This window comes from Schistocerca gregaria, chromosome 1 (assembly GCF_023897955.1).
Source record: "Schistocerca gregaria isolate iqSchGreg1 chromosome 1, iqSchGreg1.2, whole genome shotgun sequence".
Classification (NCBI taxonomy): Eukaryota; Metazoa; Arthropoda; class Insecta; order Orthoptera; family Acrididae; genus Schistocerca; species Schistocerca gregaria.
The window spans coordinates 739408407-739426237 of NC_064920.1; the positions used below are offsets into that span (position 1 = coordinate 739408407).

General features: G+C 39.1%; 1 protein-coding gene, 1 long non-coding RNA gene and 1 other non-coding gene across 4 annotated transcripts in view; 1 reads left to right on the forward strand and 2 right to left on the reverse strand.

Annotated features, from left to right (window-relative positions):
* Positions 1-13779, reverse strand: part of LOC126267279 (uncharacterized) — a 29460-nt gene extending 15681 nt beyond the window's left edge. Inside the window, exons 1-2 of the long non-coding RNA XR_007548976.1 lie at positions 13379-13779; positions 4106-4255 (exon numbers count right to left, since the gene is read on the reverse strand). This is a non-coding gene — a long non-coding RNA (uncharacterized LOC126267279). The remainder of the gene's footprint in view (positions 1-4105; positions 4256-13378) is intronic.
* Positions 2559-2628, reverse strand: Trnaw-cca (transfer RNA tryptophan (anticodon CCA)). Its single transcript has one exon. It is a non-coding gene; the product is annotated as a tRNA-Trp (tRNA).
* Positions 13780-13824: 45 nt separating the features above from the next.
* LOC126267283 (synaptonemal complex protein 3-like) overlaps positions 13825-17831 on the forward strand; it is a 112180-nt gene continuing 108173 nt past the window's right edge. Inside the window, exon 1 of one of the 2 annotated variants that reach the window (XM_049972359.1) lies at positions 13825-14184. In XM_049972359.1, coding sequence (XP_049828316.1) covers positions 13878-14184 — 307 coding nt within the window. In that variant the 5' untranslated portion in view covers positions 13825-13877. The remainder of the gene's footprint in view (positions 14185-17831) is intronic. The other variant, XM_049972366.1, reaches the window with a different exon arrangement.

Here is a 17831-nt window from a genome sequence, read left to right on the forward strand (position 1 = left end):
AGTCCTTGCCTGGCTTCCAGAATGAAATTAATATTGCCTCCTTCCAAATCGTGGGTACTCTCCATCAAACCAACTCTGACACACAAGAAAGAAGCTGTCCTTTTGCTTCAGGGCACTGATGACAAAGCATGGCATAATGGATCTCATCAGGTCCTAAAGCAATGTCACTGGCTGTAGACAAAGCTGATTCCACTTTCCACATGGAGAAGGTTGTAGACTTCCCCATTATGCAAGAAGAAATTGAGCTTCCTCATCTCCGCAGTCCTACAGAACATCTGACAGGGGCTTATCTGAATGATGTGGTGACAAAAAATGTGTTTAGCTAAAACCTCAGCCATGTCTTCTGGCGTGTCCACCAAGACCCCCCAACTTGACAAGGCCGTAAGGGGACGTCTACTACCCTTGCCTGAAATCCGGCATTAAACAAGACGCAGTTGCGACGTCTGTCAGTCCAGTGTCTTCTGTTGAGCAAACTGTAGGGAATGGATTAGTCATCAGACAGAGCAGTGATTATATTAACAACAAACAGAGCAAGAAACAGGAAGTTTTGCAGTTATTTAACAAATTAAGAACACGGAATGCTGAAATCAATCTCATGTGTAAGTATCTCTCGAATGAAAAGCCTAAGATGGCTTAGTCAAATGTCTTCGACAACTGTAAACTCACGGTTAGTAACAAACAGAAATTGTACTTGCCACTATGTTAAGGAAATACCAAACAACAAAGGAATGTGGCATGATAATGAGTTTCTTCTCAACAGCATGCTCTTAAAAATTAAGCAGTCCAATTGATAGAAATGTTGTCTGAAGTACAGATTGTTGCAACAGCATTCTGAAACAAGTCCCTGAAATTCAACAAATGATCTCAAATGCTCATGTAGAATTAACACACATGCTGTTGAAGCAATTAAGGATTATTTTCAGGAAGAACATGACGAAAACAAAGGTGTGCTGATTCTAGATAAAGTTAAGCTCCAAGAAAAGTTACACTTCACAAGAAGTCGGTGGTTTCTTCGATTTAGGGGAATATATTCTGGATGACTGTAATAATAACCTTTCAAATCACTTGCTAGTGTTTAAGCTCTGTTGCATAATAAGATTCAACCTGTTGCTGTACATACAAGTCTCAAGGCCACTCCTAGTGACTTCTTACATATACTGAATCAAGTAATTAACCAGTCAAAGCAAGCTGGAATGAAACATACTGCATTCTCTTCTTGCAGTAGTCAACTGAACAAAAAGGACTGGCAATGGCTACAAATTACTGACATAAAAAATAGATACCTGCTTTCTATCAAATGTAGTAGATGAAACCAGAAGAATATGGGCATTTTCAGGTGATATTCATGCCATAAAGTGCATAAGGAACAGTTGATGTAATAACAGTGATTTACTTTTTAATGATGACAACTACAATTTTTACTGACAAGATACTTTCGCAGAATTCGCAGGATTGAAAGTTTGCCCCAAGTTAACTTCCACTCACTCTGATCCAAAGTCATTTCAACAAACAGACCAAAGATCATTCCTGCAGTAGCTCAGTAGCCAATGGAATAAAATTCTTCAAGAAAATTAAAGCAATATGATTCAAAAGCAGCAAATCAATGGGATTGTTCATTAGTCGTATGACCAACTTGGCAGATGCACTTTTGCATTGATGCTTTGTATACAAAAATACAGTTTCACAAACCATTAATGAAATGAAGAAGCATTCTCGCCGATAAAAACTAACAGCTTTGCTTCTGAATGAACTCCCAACTTCAAAGACTAACTACTGGCAATGCCTTTGGAATATCTCTATACTTATCCAATGGGGTCTCAGCTATTTTCTGTACAGCAACACTGTTTTGGTATCATGGAATACACGAGTTGCAGTGATGATCTGTCAGTAATAGACTCATCTTGCACAAGTACAATCCTGTAAAACTTTCAGTATCTCCCTGTAGAAACTTAACATAAATGTCAACTTTCATTGACATCATATGTAAGCCAAATGCGGATGTTTGCTCGACATTAGCAACAGAAGAACCAAGACAGAGGTTTGGAACACATGCTGTGTGTTCCGTGTAACTTTACAGAGGCTCAATCCAATCCACACTGTAAATTTCATGAACAGATGAGCACTTGTGCTATTTTTGCAGAAGTAACACATACATCCATGGGTCACAAGCGGGCAACATATCTCGTGCGGAACCCCTGAACAAGGGGAGTCAGTACACTTTCTTTTCTACTCACTATACTGAGACTGAAGAACTCTGTTTCATGTTAATCTGTCCATTTTCAAGGGCTACAAGCTCAGCTACTTTCTATTTTAATAGTTAACTATGAACAAATTCTCGCAAGTTTGTTATGGCTGCCGTTTTTAATCATTTGAAGCAAATGAGGCACTGTACTTCATGGATACACATTTCATAAAATATTTCCAAGATGAGAAGTTGTGCCATTCTTTAATACAATGGGTGTCCGATGACAGTGAGAAACCACCATATTGACCACACAGGGGGGCAAGCTTAGCTCACTACATGTACATGCGTACCATAGGCCACGAAAATTTCTCTGTGACCCCGACGTGATTTGAACACGCAACCTTCTGATCTGGAGTCAGACGCGCTACCGTTGCGCCACAGGCTACATGGCAACAGATACATTAATGTCTCAGCCTTGCTGTACCAATTCTTATCCCATCTGCCTGCTGCTCATTTCTGTTAGCATTCTCATTAAATTAGGATGACTGCTTTTCCCATTTTCTATTATAAAGCAATATTTCAAGGCAATCTAAATTTGTCTAATAAAAATTACTCAATTTCTACAGAAGGTTTTTTTGAGAACCACAAATTTTAGCACTGCTATGACCAATTAATATTTTGTTCTTTTTACACAGTTGTTAAAAAAAATAAAAAAATAAAAGACTTGTTATAGAAAAAAAAAAACGAAAAATATCCTTTATTCAGAACAAAAATAACATTATCACTTTTAACCCTTTGGTTTCTCCCATCCCTAGTAGGCTACGTTTTGGCACCAGTTTACAACTGCTCCTTTCCCTTAATAACACAAACCCAAAAATACACTGTACAAATACTCACCAGGCATCCACAAAACACAGACACATATTTTACACATTATAACAGGGTGGAGGAAAGCAAACCACCACCTTTAGTATCTTACCTAGAATAGCAATGCAAGATTTCTGCATATACTCACCTAATTTCAATCTGCCAGTATGAGGCTACTTTGACTATCAAGTTTCTTTAAAATCATTTGAGAAATACTGCAGAACAGTGCTAGTACTTTTGGAACTTCAACTGACAGGTTAAACAGTTTTCTTTATTTGCTGCTACAGCTGCCTATACTTGCAGTTGGGACTCTGCAGCGAGTCCCTGCGCAAACTACTGGCTCACATTTGCTCTATGCCATTCCAGAGAATAAAATCAACATTTTTGTCTAAAAACTATCTCAGAATCTAGTGCAATTCTCACAAATCTGAGATGAAAGTAGCACACAATTAACATAGTTGGGCCATATAACTATTAATTTGCCTAGGAAATCTGGCCATTTTGATAGGAAATAAAACTAACAGGGCAATACAAACTGTCAGTTTGTTTTTTTCCACTTCCCAGTTCAACTTATATTTGGTAGTTTTGTCCAAAAGTAGCAATAATTTTTGTTCATAAACTGCACTACTACTCTACAAACTTGCTCTTTTAACATGCAATGTTTGCTAAACGAAGAAGTGATTTGTACGTTTTATCACCGACATCCTCTAGATTAAAATTTCTCAGTGGTGACATATCTTTAGCATGTGTAAGTGTATTACACTTCTAAAATTATTTTAAATAACATGCTAGTGGTTTGCTTCACTTCCATATTAGCTATTTGGTAAAATTAAAGTCTTGTGATTAAATGACAAATTTTGGTTCTCATGGTAAATCAGTAATGCTATTTTCCTACTATGTCAGGCAGTTTGCTATCACCAGGCCCACATATTTAGCAAGGTGATTCTTTTAAGAATTCTACAGTTTCAGAAAAATGAAGTGCCCGATAGTTTACAAGCTCTATTTGCAGATATTTGTACCCCAACTTCAATTATGAGCATGTTATGTTCTTACTTATTGTAACTGGATGTCCTGCAGTGCCTCACTGGTAACTCCAACTGGAAATATTTAGTGTGTGTTGCTGTTTTACCTCCACTCAGTCTGTCAATTGCTTTTTATGAGCAAATAAAATAATACACAGCAACTCCCAGTACAGCCTGCTCTCTGAAATAAATGAACAACAGATATGTGTTAAACAATACACAACCAACATAACATCTCCATACAAAACTATGTGATATGTGAAAATTATATTTCAACATATATCATTAAAACTAATGAACATTATATACATGATGCATAGACCTCTCCAATTGGAGTCAGTTAACTTAGCTGTTTCATGAGTGCCGAGCCATGTCACATAACTGTCATTAAATGAACAAAACTATTTCACCACAGTTGCTAAGGCCTTTCTCTGGGAAAAATAGAGATACTGGAGTACAGAATTGGTGAGGCTCCACTTATATTTATTACAAGCTCAAGACTAGCCAGGGTATGTTGCCCCTGGCACCATTCAATATGAGCAATGATGGACAAATGGGACACAGATTAATGCATGCTGGTTTCCTTGTGAGAGACATTGGACAAACAGTGGTGGTTTCTCACCATTAACACTCACATCCCTAGCTGAAGTACAGCTAAGATGACAAGCCTTCTCTATTCACTCTCTCTTTGCAGTCATTCATCCACAGTCTGATCATGATTTGCTGTGCTGCCTGAGTCAGACTTAGTGCTCTTACTCCAGATGAATGTTTCTAATTGCCTGTCAGTTTTGTGAATACATAGTGCCACTTCACAGACTTACCAACACACTTACTTGAGGATAGTGAAACATAAGATCAGGAAGAGCAGTAAAATATTCAAACTCCAAACAATAATACTTAGACAGCATCTCAACTTCCTGTCGCTAATAATGTGGGTACACCATTCGTTTGTTACATATTTTTATGAGCTACAAACAGGAGCGACTTCACGATAGGAAGGAATGGGAGGGAGGGACGTCTAGCACGTCCCACGTGTCCCCCAATCGGTCCACTGCTGTGACCTTCCCAGGTAATGCCTGCACTGAGGTTGACCCCTCACCCAGATTCATGGGGGAACTTATTCCAAAGTGTGGCAGGCAGTGAAAGACTTTCCGAGGGGACAATCGTACGGCCGCCCTGGTTCATTTGACAAACATGTTCCAGGTGTTGTCTGTGGCTGACGAAGTCTCTAAGCCAGATGAAGTCATCCATCTTGTTCCCGAGGAAGGTTCTCGGCATGCAAGGTCTGGGCATTCAGAGGGTAGGTTTGCTGGTAATTGGGAGCTCCAACGTTAGGCACGTAATAAGACCCCTCAGGAATAAGACTGTCAAGGAGGGGAAGGAAGCCAGTGTGCATTCCATGTGCATATCGGGGGTGGGAGGAATCATTCCCGATGTGGAAAGGGTGCTTCCAGATGCCATGGAGAGTACAGGGTGCAGCCAACTGCAGGTGGTGGCCCTTGTCAGTACCAATGCCGTGTGTTGCTTTGGATCGGAGAATATTCTCTCTGGTTTCGGGCGGTTAGCAGAAACGGCAAAGACTGCCAGTCTCGCTTGCGAGATTAAGGCAGAGCTCGCAATCTGCAGCTTCATCGACAGAACCGACTGCAGTCCTTTGGTGCAGAGCCAAGTGGAGGGGACTGGGTGAGTTTTTCGGTTAAAGGATCTAAGGAAACCACAGGGAGGGCATCCATCTAAAAAGGATCTACAGTCTACACGGTCACAGAACCCCCTGAGACTGATTCAGAAAGCTGGCTAAAACCAGAAATAAGTTCAACCGAAATTTTTTCAAATGACCTAACGGTGTTGAGAAAGGATAGATTAAATACAGTTGGTGGTGGAGTACTTATTGCTGTCAGAAGTAGTTTGCCTTATGGTAAAATTGAAGTAGATAGTTCCTGTGAAATAGAAAGGGCAGAGGTTATACTTGACAATCGGACTAAACTATTAATTGAATTGTTTTACCAACCACCGACTCGCAAGACATAGTACTCATGTTCATTTTTGGAACACAACCTACGACCAGCTTAGAGACAGAAGTGATGACACTTCCTGCAGGACCTGACCATTTTACAGAGCAAAGCTCAAGAATGCACAGTGCAAGCTGTTAGTGATTTGTTTGACTGATGGGGCTGCTTCGTGCTATACCACCTACTGCCCTCCCCTGACCTAAGCCCTCGTAAGTTCAACTGTTTCTACACTGAAGGAAACTTCACAGCATTTGCTTCAGAAACGCTACAAATTCATCAGGCAATAGACTGTGCCACTCGAACTGTCAACACAACTGGCACTGCTAAGAGTATCCTAAGACTACCAGATCGCTGGTGACTACTTTGAAGGTCAGTAAAACTGTGAAACACGTATATTTTGTAGACTCTGATTCAGACCCTCCACTTGGCTCTGCACCAAAGGACTGCAGTCGGTTCTGTCGACGAAGCTGCAGATTGTCAGAGTTGTGGTGGGAAATAGCCAGAGCTCCAAGCCCTAATAGAAAGCACTGAAACTCAAATGGTTATGAGTACAAGTTGTTAACTGCCACTGCACCTCTGGATACTGCTTTTTACCAGCATTTTTTTTTTAAATTCATGTGTCACTATGGACAGCAAATATTATAAATTGACAAAATGCCTTATGATCTTACAATTTTTGTATTAAATGAATAAGTTTTGTCAGGAAGTAAATAAAGCACTTGGATGCACACATTTGTTTTTTGCAGCATTATACCTGAACGACTGCATCATGATTTATAGATCTCCTTACATCCTCAAAGTGCGGAGACTTTCCTTTTCACATAACAATGAAATTTGAATGCTGACAACTGAATCTAATATTTTTTCATGCGTTCAGATACAAACTGATTTTTCATTGCACTTACATCCATCAAAATCTATCCATGGTATTTCATTATGAATTGTTTCATCACTGAAGATAATTTGTGCAGAGTTAAGAGACACACACACTAGTGACAATTCACAGCAATCTGTCACATGGGCAACAGATCACTTTGTAGATCAAATGTGTGGGCAAATCACAGGAACTGGTTACTGATCACTGGTCATATGAAATCCCAGGCAATCTGCTGGATCACATGCAATATGGCTATAACCTGTATATTTGTTAAGCATGTGTGTGCAGTTCTGTTTTGTTTCACTTTGCCCACATTGAGTAAGAAATTGGCATTCGAATTTATAGTTATCCAGGGCCCATAAACAACAAAGAGAAAAGGGGCTGAAGATCGCACAGTATAGTTTCTTTAATCTCCAAACCAACCAACCTGCTCCGAGAAGGAAGTGGAAGCCAAAAATGGCATTTACATCAAGAAATGATATATCCTCTGATTTTGCAGTGATAAACATTTTGAAACTTCCACTAAAAATATAGAATTGACAGGAAATTCATAGCAACATTCATTAAGGAATGGGATCTTTCTCACCATTCAGAGTTATTTATGAATAATGGTAAGCATTACTAAATTTTTAAAAGTCCCTAGTCATTTTGTATAATTAGATCTCCTTGATACAATTTATAACAAGAGACAGTAATTAGTAGCTCTGCCATTGACACCATCTCTCTAGCAACACCAGGTAATTATAAGACTTAAAAAAATAATAAAGCTAATAATAATAAAACATATCTTATTAGCACACTGTATATAGACCTGTGTATATAACTCATCTATTGTCAGTGAAAAATTTAATATATATGCTGTAAAGTAATCTACAGTTCCCAAGAAAAGAATTTCAAAACAAATTTAGTAAATTATAATTCTCATTTTAAATTTATGATTTTGCAGGTATTCATGTAGATAAGGGAAATTATCTACAACTACTGCTAAACTTAGCAATTCATTTTCCATAGCAGAACTTATCAAGACAGTGACTTTCACAATACTCAATCAAATTGCTCACGAGTGGGAAGTCTAGGTGAGGGACCAACTACTGGTGATCTTGCAAGCGACGGATAGCTGAGATCTGCTGCTCATGTGGGGACCTTTACAGTTTCCATCTTTCACACCTTTCTGACATGGACTCAAAATTTTTCTAGCTCACATACACAAGGATCTATTAATTCTTGTATCCCCATAGTTTTATTTCCACTGTCCACCAAAACTGCATATTAACATGGTATGCGGCACGCACATGTGCGTGCCCACAAACACGCATGGTTTGTGCCAACGTCCCCTCCTACCACACCACTGTGCACACGTTTTACATAGCATAAGGGTATCACGAAATACAAATGATGGTCCAAGCACAAAAAACTGATTGTATTTTAATTCACAGTCAGCATAGTCCTTCACAAACTCTTCATACGCTTGAGTACAAGTCTTCATCTGCCTTTCTGCACCGATTCTTTCTTCCTAGTTCGGGCATTCTTTATGGTAACTGTATTTTTGCCTATTCTGTCCTGCTTATGTAATGAGGAAGAGAAGACTACCACATTAGCTTTTGTTTCTTCATGCAGATTTTTACCTCCCTTTTTGAATTTACGAGCTAGATTCAGCTTTCTCGGAAATTCAGTAACTGCTTTCCCTAATGATCTGCTACTGTAATAAGAACTCTTGTGGAGGTGCTTTGTCTTGCCCAATGCCTTAAGATTTTCTCTGTACTACTTCTGTCTTTTCCTATCTTGCTCATCCTTCAGTTTTAACTTCCATCTCTTTGAAGTTTTTTTCTTTCTTCCAACCTTCGTAATTTAAAACTTTTGTGCTCTTAATCAATATCCATCATAGTTCACTGGTTTCTGTTTAAGTTTAGAGATAAAGACGTGTGATGTCTCAGCAGATGACATTCTTACCTGAGAACCAGTTTAGAATCAAGAAAGGAAATTACAAAATAACAGTTTAATTTACACAGTATGGATCAATGACTCAAATATGTTAATATAATGTGGTAAAGTACTGTCGCAACCACACAACACTTAAGCAAAAAAGAATTACACTGTAAAGAAAATTTGTTATAAAAATGTCCATATGCATAACCTCACTTTCAGCTTTCAAACTTTTAAGTTTATTACAATGGGACTTACCAAACAAAAGCGCTGGCAGGTCGATAGATACACAAACATACACACAAAATTCAAGCTTTCGCAACCAACGGTTGCTTTCTTTAGGACCTTGCTTCTCAAAAAACTATGTGCAGAATTATCATTAGTATTTCTCTCAATATAGACATGTTTGCTAAACAACTTCATCTCATCATACAGATTGTAATATTAAAATAGAAAATATAGGTAAGTTTCCAGCATACATAACAAATTAGTCCCTGCCCCATACATAGGTGTATTTGTAAACTTAAATCATCTAGCATGCCATGGAGCCAAATTGCACACAAATGACACTACATGCTTCCAGTTTAAGTTTCTTCCATATATTGCGTGGCATTGCATTTTCATCTTGCCATGAAGACTTGACTTCCACGATCAATTTTACCTCACTCTCAATCATCCTACAGTCGCTGTGGAAGGTCCTGATGCAAGACTAGCCCAATTCACCCACCCAGTGCATCCCACTCCCACCTTGTCACAGGGTGGTTATGTACCATCACAATCTCTGCCATCTGTGAAAGCAGTCAGTCATACCAGCTCCGCTGCAATTTCTGCTCAGCATTTAATGTGGGTGTAACCATCAACCAGCTGTCCATCAGAATGAATTGCCACCACCAAACTGTAGCGAAGGACATAGAGCTAACTCTAACGCCCCCCCCCCTCCCCGGTGGTCTATCACACTGCTGCGCAGAACATGCTCAATCTCGATGGCTACTCTGCAATCTGTGTCCATCACTCCCGCACCAGCTACTCTGTACTACATGCAAAGGGATTATCATTGCAAAACATACTTTGGCTCTCATAACTCCCTGGCCGTAAGCTCCACTAACTCACTGTCCCCATACCTTCAACCTAACTGTTTCTCCTTCCACCAGCACGACAAAGGATTTAGGGTTAACAGAAGCGCCCGATCCCATGCGTTGGCTTTGACCTGTGACTTAAGGGTGTTGTCTGTGACGTCATGATGGCGCGGAGTTTGGTTTGTGAGTGTGGCGTGTTTGTAGATGTAGTCGTGTTGTGCTCTCTGGTGGTATGTTCAGGATTTCGTTTTTGTGGTGTAATGGGCTCAGTTTGCTTTTGCTCATTATCCAGAAGTGATCGTGTGTCAGATGTGTTTGAAGTGGAATTCGTTTTAGTGAGTTAACAATTTTGTGTGAAGGTTAATTTAGTGTTGTTCGCTGTGCATCGTTTGGTAATTTTAGTAAAATTAATCTGTTGTTTTTGTTCAGGAATGGATATGACAGATCAAATTAACATTGCACAGGTCAAGGGAAGTGCTTGATCCCAATGTGTGGCTTTGTATGTTGATATTGGTATTGGGAGATGTTTTTGAGCTATATAGGCCAAGGAAAGTGACTGATCCTAATTTATGGGATCGGGAGCTGCTGTTTAGCTATATAGGTCAAGGGAAGTGTCCGATTACAGATTTTTAGTCGTATTTGGGGAGTTTTGTGATGTCTTTTTCGTCGTTTTGTATGGGGTGGGTGTCTAAATTTGTTTATATTTAGTTTGCTCCCACCCCAAAACACCCCATTTCCCGCTTGTCCCGTGTCATTAGGCTTTTTGTGGAAAGTGTGTGTGTTTGGTTTTTGAAGTATTTTCGTCCTCATAATGTGTACGTAGCTACTTTATATGAGCCATACTGGAATCTTAGTTTATGGTTGTTTACACCATATTTGTGATGTCATGGGTCAAAGCAAACGGGATCAGAATCTTCCGTATTTCTAGGATTTATTCTCAAAACTAGCACAGCTTCCATTTTTTTAGTTTGCCTATTGATGGCGCCACATATCTAATACTCGAAAGTCCTTACTTCCATATTAGTTACCTGTTATCTCAAATACTTATTTCCACCCCCCCTCAACCAGTGTATTTTAGGTTGTCATTTCCACTGTCACACAACTGGTACAATCTTTTCCAAAGTAACTAATTAGTTAGTTAGTTGCATGTTCCATTGATCAATCACATGGTACTATAGCTGTTATGATGTGGAACGTGTCGAGTGCATAAGAAATGCACATATGAAACAAGACAGAGTTAAAGATTAATATTTCTATTATTTACCCCATTCCCTTAAATGGCACAAAACGCATATACTATATTTATAGATTTATTTATTCCTATTCTAGAATTCAGCTACAGTATACAAGGAGTGGCGATTTCAATTTATTTTTGAAGCTATTACTGCTGTCTGTCAGACATTTTATTTTTCCGGTAATTTGACAAAAACTTTCATAGCAGCATATTTTACCTGTCTGTGCCAAAGATAAGTTGAGTAAAGAATACTGTTAGGTCTTTCTTTTGTCTGGTATTATTATCATGAACGTCACTGTTTTTAAACTGGTCCATGTAGCTGAGAACAAATTTCATTTACCCCCAGTTGTGTATCCACCCAGCCACCCCCCCCCCCCAAACATACACGAATGCGCCCTCACACAAAACCCATTATGACAATTCAATAACAGGCCTATAAACTTGAACCATAAATAAATAGATCTACTGCAAGCAATTCAGTCCGCGCAGAAGCCTATACACAGATACTGTAAGATGTTGCAAGCATAATCCCATTCCACAATGGCAGTTAGACAAAAACCTTTGGTTTCCATTCAAAGTACGAGATCGCTGACCTACACCATTAGTTTAATACATGTTCAAAACTAAATCGTGACCTCAGTTTGCAGTGTGTAATGCTAGGTCTACACAATATAATTAGGCCCTACTGTTACAGCAGCATTGACCATGGGACTACTGCTACAACACAACTATTAAAGCTTACAAAGACATTCCTTAGATAAGGTTCCACACAGTTATCTAGGCAACTTTTAAAGAATTAAGTAGTAGTTTCAAAATAGCACAACAAAAGTGAAATGTCCACTGCTTCCCCATCCCCCTCAACTCTTTTTCATTTAATTGCTGAGAAACATTATCACACAGAGTTCTGCAAGCTTAAACATCCCATTTCAATTTCATAATCATTATGTGGATTCCATTTTAATCATATTTGGGAGGGAATGACTGAGTACTGTATTACAATAACAAAGTGCTCTATAACTTTCACCACTTGTTCCTTCTATGCTGTCTGGACAAGGGGATTCAATAGTTTAGGACACCGAGTTCATTAATGAGGGGGGGGGGGCAAGATTCAAATCACAATTTCCCAAAACAACTCGAGGCAGAAGCACGGTTGACTTGCAAACAGTTATTACCAATTGTTTGCTCTAAATTATATTAAACACATATAGTTATACTTCATTAATGACCCCCCCCCCCCCCCCACCCAGGACCCGTAAGAATTTTTTCCTCCACATTACACAAACAGGAGGAAATACTGAATCTTTCACACAAATTGTTAAGATTCCAATAGTTTCCCTGGTACAAGCAATTCCTGTAAACTGGAAATGTGCTCCTTTGGTCAGGCTACCACTTTATAAATGCAATATACATTGTTACAGTACTTAGGCTAATATTTCGGCATCATATATGGGACACGAGAAATTAATGCTTTCCCACGAAATTCTTATAGCACCGAGTCCTCGTGTGCAACACCATTAGTTTCCAATCAGTTTTCATGTCAGCTAGGATTGCGAGCACCCATTCTCATGAACATACGCGGTCTCGTTATGACAATGCCATTGCAAGAAAACTATACTACGTTGAGAAACATACATCGTTTACGGTAATTCTGGCCGCCTCACATGTTTCCAAACGCGATATCGGTCTGGCTGATCAGTAGAAATAAAATACACTACCGCTTATCTGCTTCAAAAAATTAACTACCTTTTATAACTACCGTTCCGATTTGCACGGCTGTGAAGGCTTTAGGATGCACTACAACAGAATAAAACACCTATAGGTAGCACTATGAGGAAACATAACTAATACGATTTATGTTTAACAAATAATATTGTGATCTGTAACATGTGTGAAGATCTCTATTTCATACAATAAGTAGCGACTAAATGGACGATTACACGTGCGAGATCTGAAAATAAATGCAACGATGAAATAACTGAACGAATATGAACCAGTTTACAAAGCCCTGCAGGTAAATGTTCTCTGTTTAACAGTACTACAGGATACCATTTACTGCAGTTTCCATTATTGACATTACACAATAAAACCACCTTTTCGAAGTCAGCAAAATTACCTATACGTAACTCAAGCCGTTCATAATATATACGAATACAGTTAATTACAAACTAATCTACTGTGATACTACCTAATAATTACCACTTCACCCATACTACAGTACGACACGATCACTCAAATCCACCTTCAAACCGGCTCTGTCCAAGCTGCCCATAAAACTTGTGCCGCCAATAAGCATGTGTATCTCTGGAACTAGTTCGGTTATTAAACTAAATACGAATTTCTGCAGTTGCACGAGAAAGGGTTACAGAGAAATCCTAGAACCATTATACTTTCTTAAATTCAACTTATAGTTTTCAAAATTACACACTACTAAAACACGCGACGTATTAAAAAAAATGTCCAAAATAACATAGGGTTCAGTTATGTTTAAGAAACCCTAAAACAAATCATTGTTAAAAAAATTAGATATGACTCATTTATTTTTTTTATTCCTCAATTTTACCTCGATTCTCTCTGATTACATGAAACGCATTTTCAAAGATTTGAAATTTTGAACATTGATACATCTTTGATCTTTGGATTGCAGGGTAAACCGTAGCGGCAAGTTTGAAAAATTCGAAGGAAACATGCCGAAAGCTGGTTTTAAAAAAACGTCATTCCCACAAAAGAAGTCAACAGTTTCAGATACGATCAGTGATCTCTCAGACGATGATTTATTGGAATCAAAGCCAGTCAAGATGCCCATAAAACCGATGGAAAATGTTAGGCCTGTGAGAAAAAGAGCAGCGGAGGACACGTATCCCATACAAGCTGACGAAGATACTTTAAATTTAAACTTGGATGATGAAGTTAGTAAAATGTTAGAATCATTCGAATCGGGTATGCAGCGTGCATTAAACGCGAAGAGAAAACGCCTACAAGAATTTGCATCAGGTAAATGATTTTCATCTTTTTTAATCTATACGGGTCACAGGCTTAATAATTTTGACGTTTAACAGGATTGATGACCTACTGTAAGCCAAACACGTCTAAAAGAACGTTACCAGCTATAACGTTCAGTCTGAGTAATAGCTTACTTTTAAGCATAAGAAAGGCTCTGCAATTATGATGGTCTGTGACTAACTGTAAAATACACAACGGTGACACATTTTATTGCGTCACATATTCCAATCGCAGATGCAAATGGAAAAAATGATTAACTATACCCAACATGCATACTGCTATTAAGCCGAAATTATGTTTCCTGTTCTTTGTGGGGCGTGGGGGTTGATTCGATCCTAAAGCCAGTTCTTACAATTTTATAAGCAGTTTCTTGCCTATTTCCTGTGAGAGAGATTTTGATTCCAGAATGAGTTTTCATTCTGCAGCGAAGTGTACACTGATTTGAAACTTATTGTTAGATTAAAACTGTGTTAAACCAGGACTCATACCTGGGGTGCATTTGGCAGGAAAATTCATATCAGCACGCATACTACTGCAGAGTGAAAAATTTGATCTGGAGCTGTGGCTGAGCCGTGTCTGCACGGTATCCTTTTTCCCAGGAGTGATAGTCCTGCAAGGTATGCAGAAGAACTGTGAAGTTTGAATGGTAGGAGATAAGGTACGGGCAGAAGTAAAACAGTGAGAGTGGATCATGAGTCGTGCTTCAATAGCACTTTCTTGTGAAGTGCAAGTGTTCCAAGTTCAAGGCCCAGCCTGGGACACAGTTTTAATCTACCACAAACTTTCAGAGAGACTTGATGTCTCCTATTAGTCCAGTCCATAACCTGATATTGAACTTACATTTGAAAGTTGGTGTATATAATGTAGAGAGTATATTATCCGTCAGTATGTATTGCATCCCTGGTTACCACATAAGCTCTGTATTCATGGATAAATTTGAAACATTGTTACATAAATTAAAAACTGAAAATCTAAGAAACTGTTTATATATCTGCTGACTTCAATATAGATATAAGAAGTGATGATAAATCTGCTCCATATTTAAAGCCAGAAATTAACTATCAATGCACAGGAGTTACACCAACTGCTACAACATGAATTGATGCTATTGTAAGTAGTTACAAGTGCAGTATAAAATAAAACATTGTTCTAGATTTAGGAGTATTAGACCATGCAGCTTTATTTGTATCACTATCAAAATTATATTCCTGCTGCACAACAAAAGATGTAGGAACTTCAATCAAGAAAGTATGGAGGTATTTATTAAAAACCTACGCCTCACCATGTGGCCAATCGGTAAACACATTTCAACAGATGGGTCAATCCATGTGAAATCAATGAATAAAAAAATAAATTTCACCCTGGATGATTTACAATTTTGTAATTTTTTGTCATTTTATTCTATTTATCAAAATTAGGTAAAATCCAAAATTGTAGGTGCTTTGGACATTTTGTTTTTGGGTTTGAAATTCTTAAAGTTCCCAATTTTTTGTGATTTTTGCCATATTTGAACACTAACTTCACTTAACAAAGGTTTATTCAGCACTTGCACATACAAGAGCGCAGAGAGAACTGCCTCTGGCCAAAACACATACTGTATATATACAGCTACAGAACATTCCAGTATAATGATTCTTGACATTTGTGGATACTTCTAGAATGTACTTGAACCGAATATAGAAATTAAAATTTTACAGTTCAGGTGAGTTTTGAACTCGCAACCCTCCATGCAACAGTGTAGTATATAACCACTACACTATGGCGACTGTGCTACTCAGCTTCCTCTAAGACATTGCTCCTTCCTTAAGAGAACAGTGTCTCGGTGTTACGTCCTCCTAGTCCGGGAACAAGTCATCAGTCCTGCATACTCCGACTCCCGATGACTGATGTTCGCCCTGGCGGCGATCTTCTTAGAACTTCCCTCGCCACTACATTCTTCGTCACCTATCTGCTTGTTGCCTGTTGCTGGAGCTTCAAATTTATCCTGGGTTCCAGGATCCTTATAGGGCTTCGTTCGAAGGACATTGACAGTATCTCTGATCTTTTGTGATCTTATGTGGGAGGTCGAAATCTTCAACTTCATAAGTAACGTCAGACAACTGTCTTACATCCTTGTAAGGTCCAAGGTAGTGCCTGAGGAGCTTCCCAGAGAGACCAACCTTCCGAACTGGAATGAAGATCCAGATGAGGTCACCAGGCTGGTAAACAACAGGGTGGTGGCTCGCGCATACCTTTGGCGATCATTTTCTTGAGCCTGCAGCATGCAGAATCAAACTAACTGCTGAGCTTCCTCAGCTCTGGTTACTACCTGGCCGATGTAGTTGTCATCCATGTCATCAGAATATAATGGAAACACAGTGTCCATCGTCGTCGTCGCCTCACACCCGTGTACCAGGAAAAATGGCGTAAATCCTGTGGTGTCTTGTTTGGTGGTGTTGTATCCAAATGTCACGAAAGGTAGCACCTCATCCCAGTTGCTCTGCTCAACACTGATGAACATTGATAGCATGTTGACCAAGGTCTTATTAAGACTTTCAGTAAGCCCGTTACTTTGTGGATAGTAGGCAGTCATCATGTGATGTTGCACCAACAGTTTATATCTGTCACAAGATTTGATTGAAAAACTTTCTCTTGATCCGTAATTAACAACCTTGTGGCACTGTGTTTTAATACAATGTCTTCTACGATGAATTTGGCTACCTCGAATGCTTCGGCTGTTTTAATGGCTTTTGTAATGGCATAGTGTGTCAGATAATCAGTGCAAACAATAATCCATCTATTGCCACTAGCAAACGATGGAAATCATCCGAGGATGCCAATCCCAACATGCTGGAGATGCGTTTTGGCTGATGGAATTTGTATGATTCTGCCAGGCAGTTATTGAGAAACTGCCTTTCTCCTCTGGCACACTCGACAGTGGGACACATGGTGACAGACACTCTTAAATAAACCTGGCCAGAAAAATCTCTTGTGGACAGTCGTATGTCGTAATAAATCCTAAATGTCCGGCCTCAGGTGTGTCGTGGAATTTCTGTAGAACATCTCAACTCATATGTTTAGGAATCACCGGTAGCCACATCTTTCCAAACGGATCAAAGTTTTTCTTGCAAAGCCATCCATTAACTTCCTTAAATTGTCCTTTCACATCCCCTGACTGATTTAAGGCAAACATAATTTGAGATATCTTGCCGTCCTTCTTCTGCTCAACAGAGAGATCCTGGAGTGCAGCGAGACGGTCACTATCTTCATCAAAGTATTGGTCTTGCGCAGGGTTTCTTGAGAGACAGTAGGCATCTTGGTGTTTTCTTCCACTATTGTACACTATGGTAATGTCATACTCTTGAAGATGTATTGGCCACTTGGCAAGTCGTCCTGTTAGATCCTTAACACCTGCCAACCAACAAAGTGAATGATGGTCTGTAACAACTGTGAATGGCCTTCCATAGAGATACTCGAGATGACTGGGTGTTTGTGTTGTCCTCATCATTTCATTCTCATTCATGAAGGTAGGCAATTTCTACGTGCACTGATAGCTGCACAGTAGAGCCCTCCACAGTCAAATCATCATAATCATACTCATCATCATCATCATCATCATCATCATAGAGATACTGTTGAAATTTGCACATGGTCCAGAT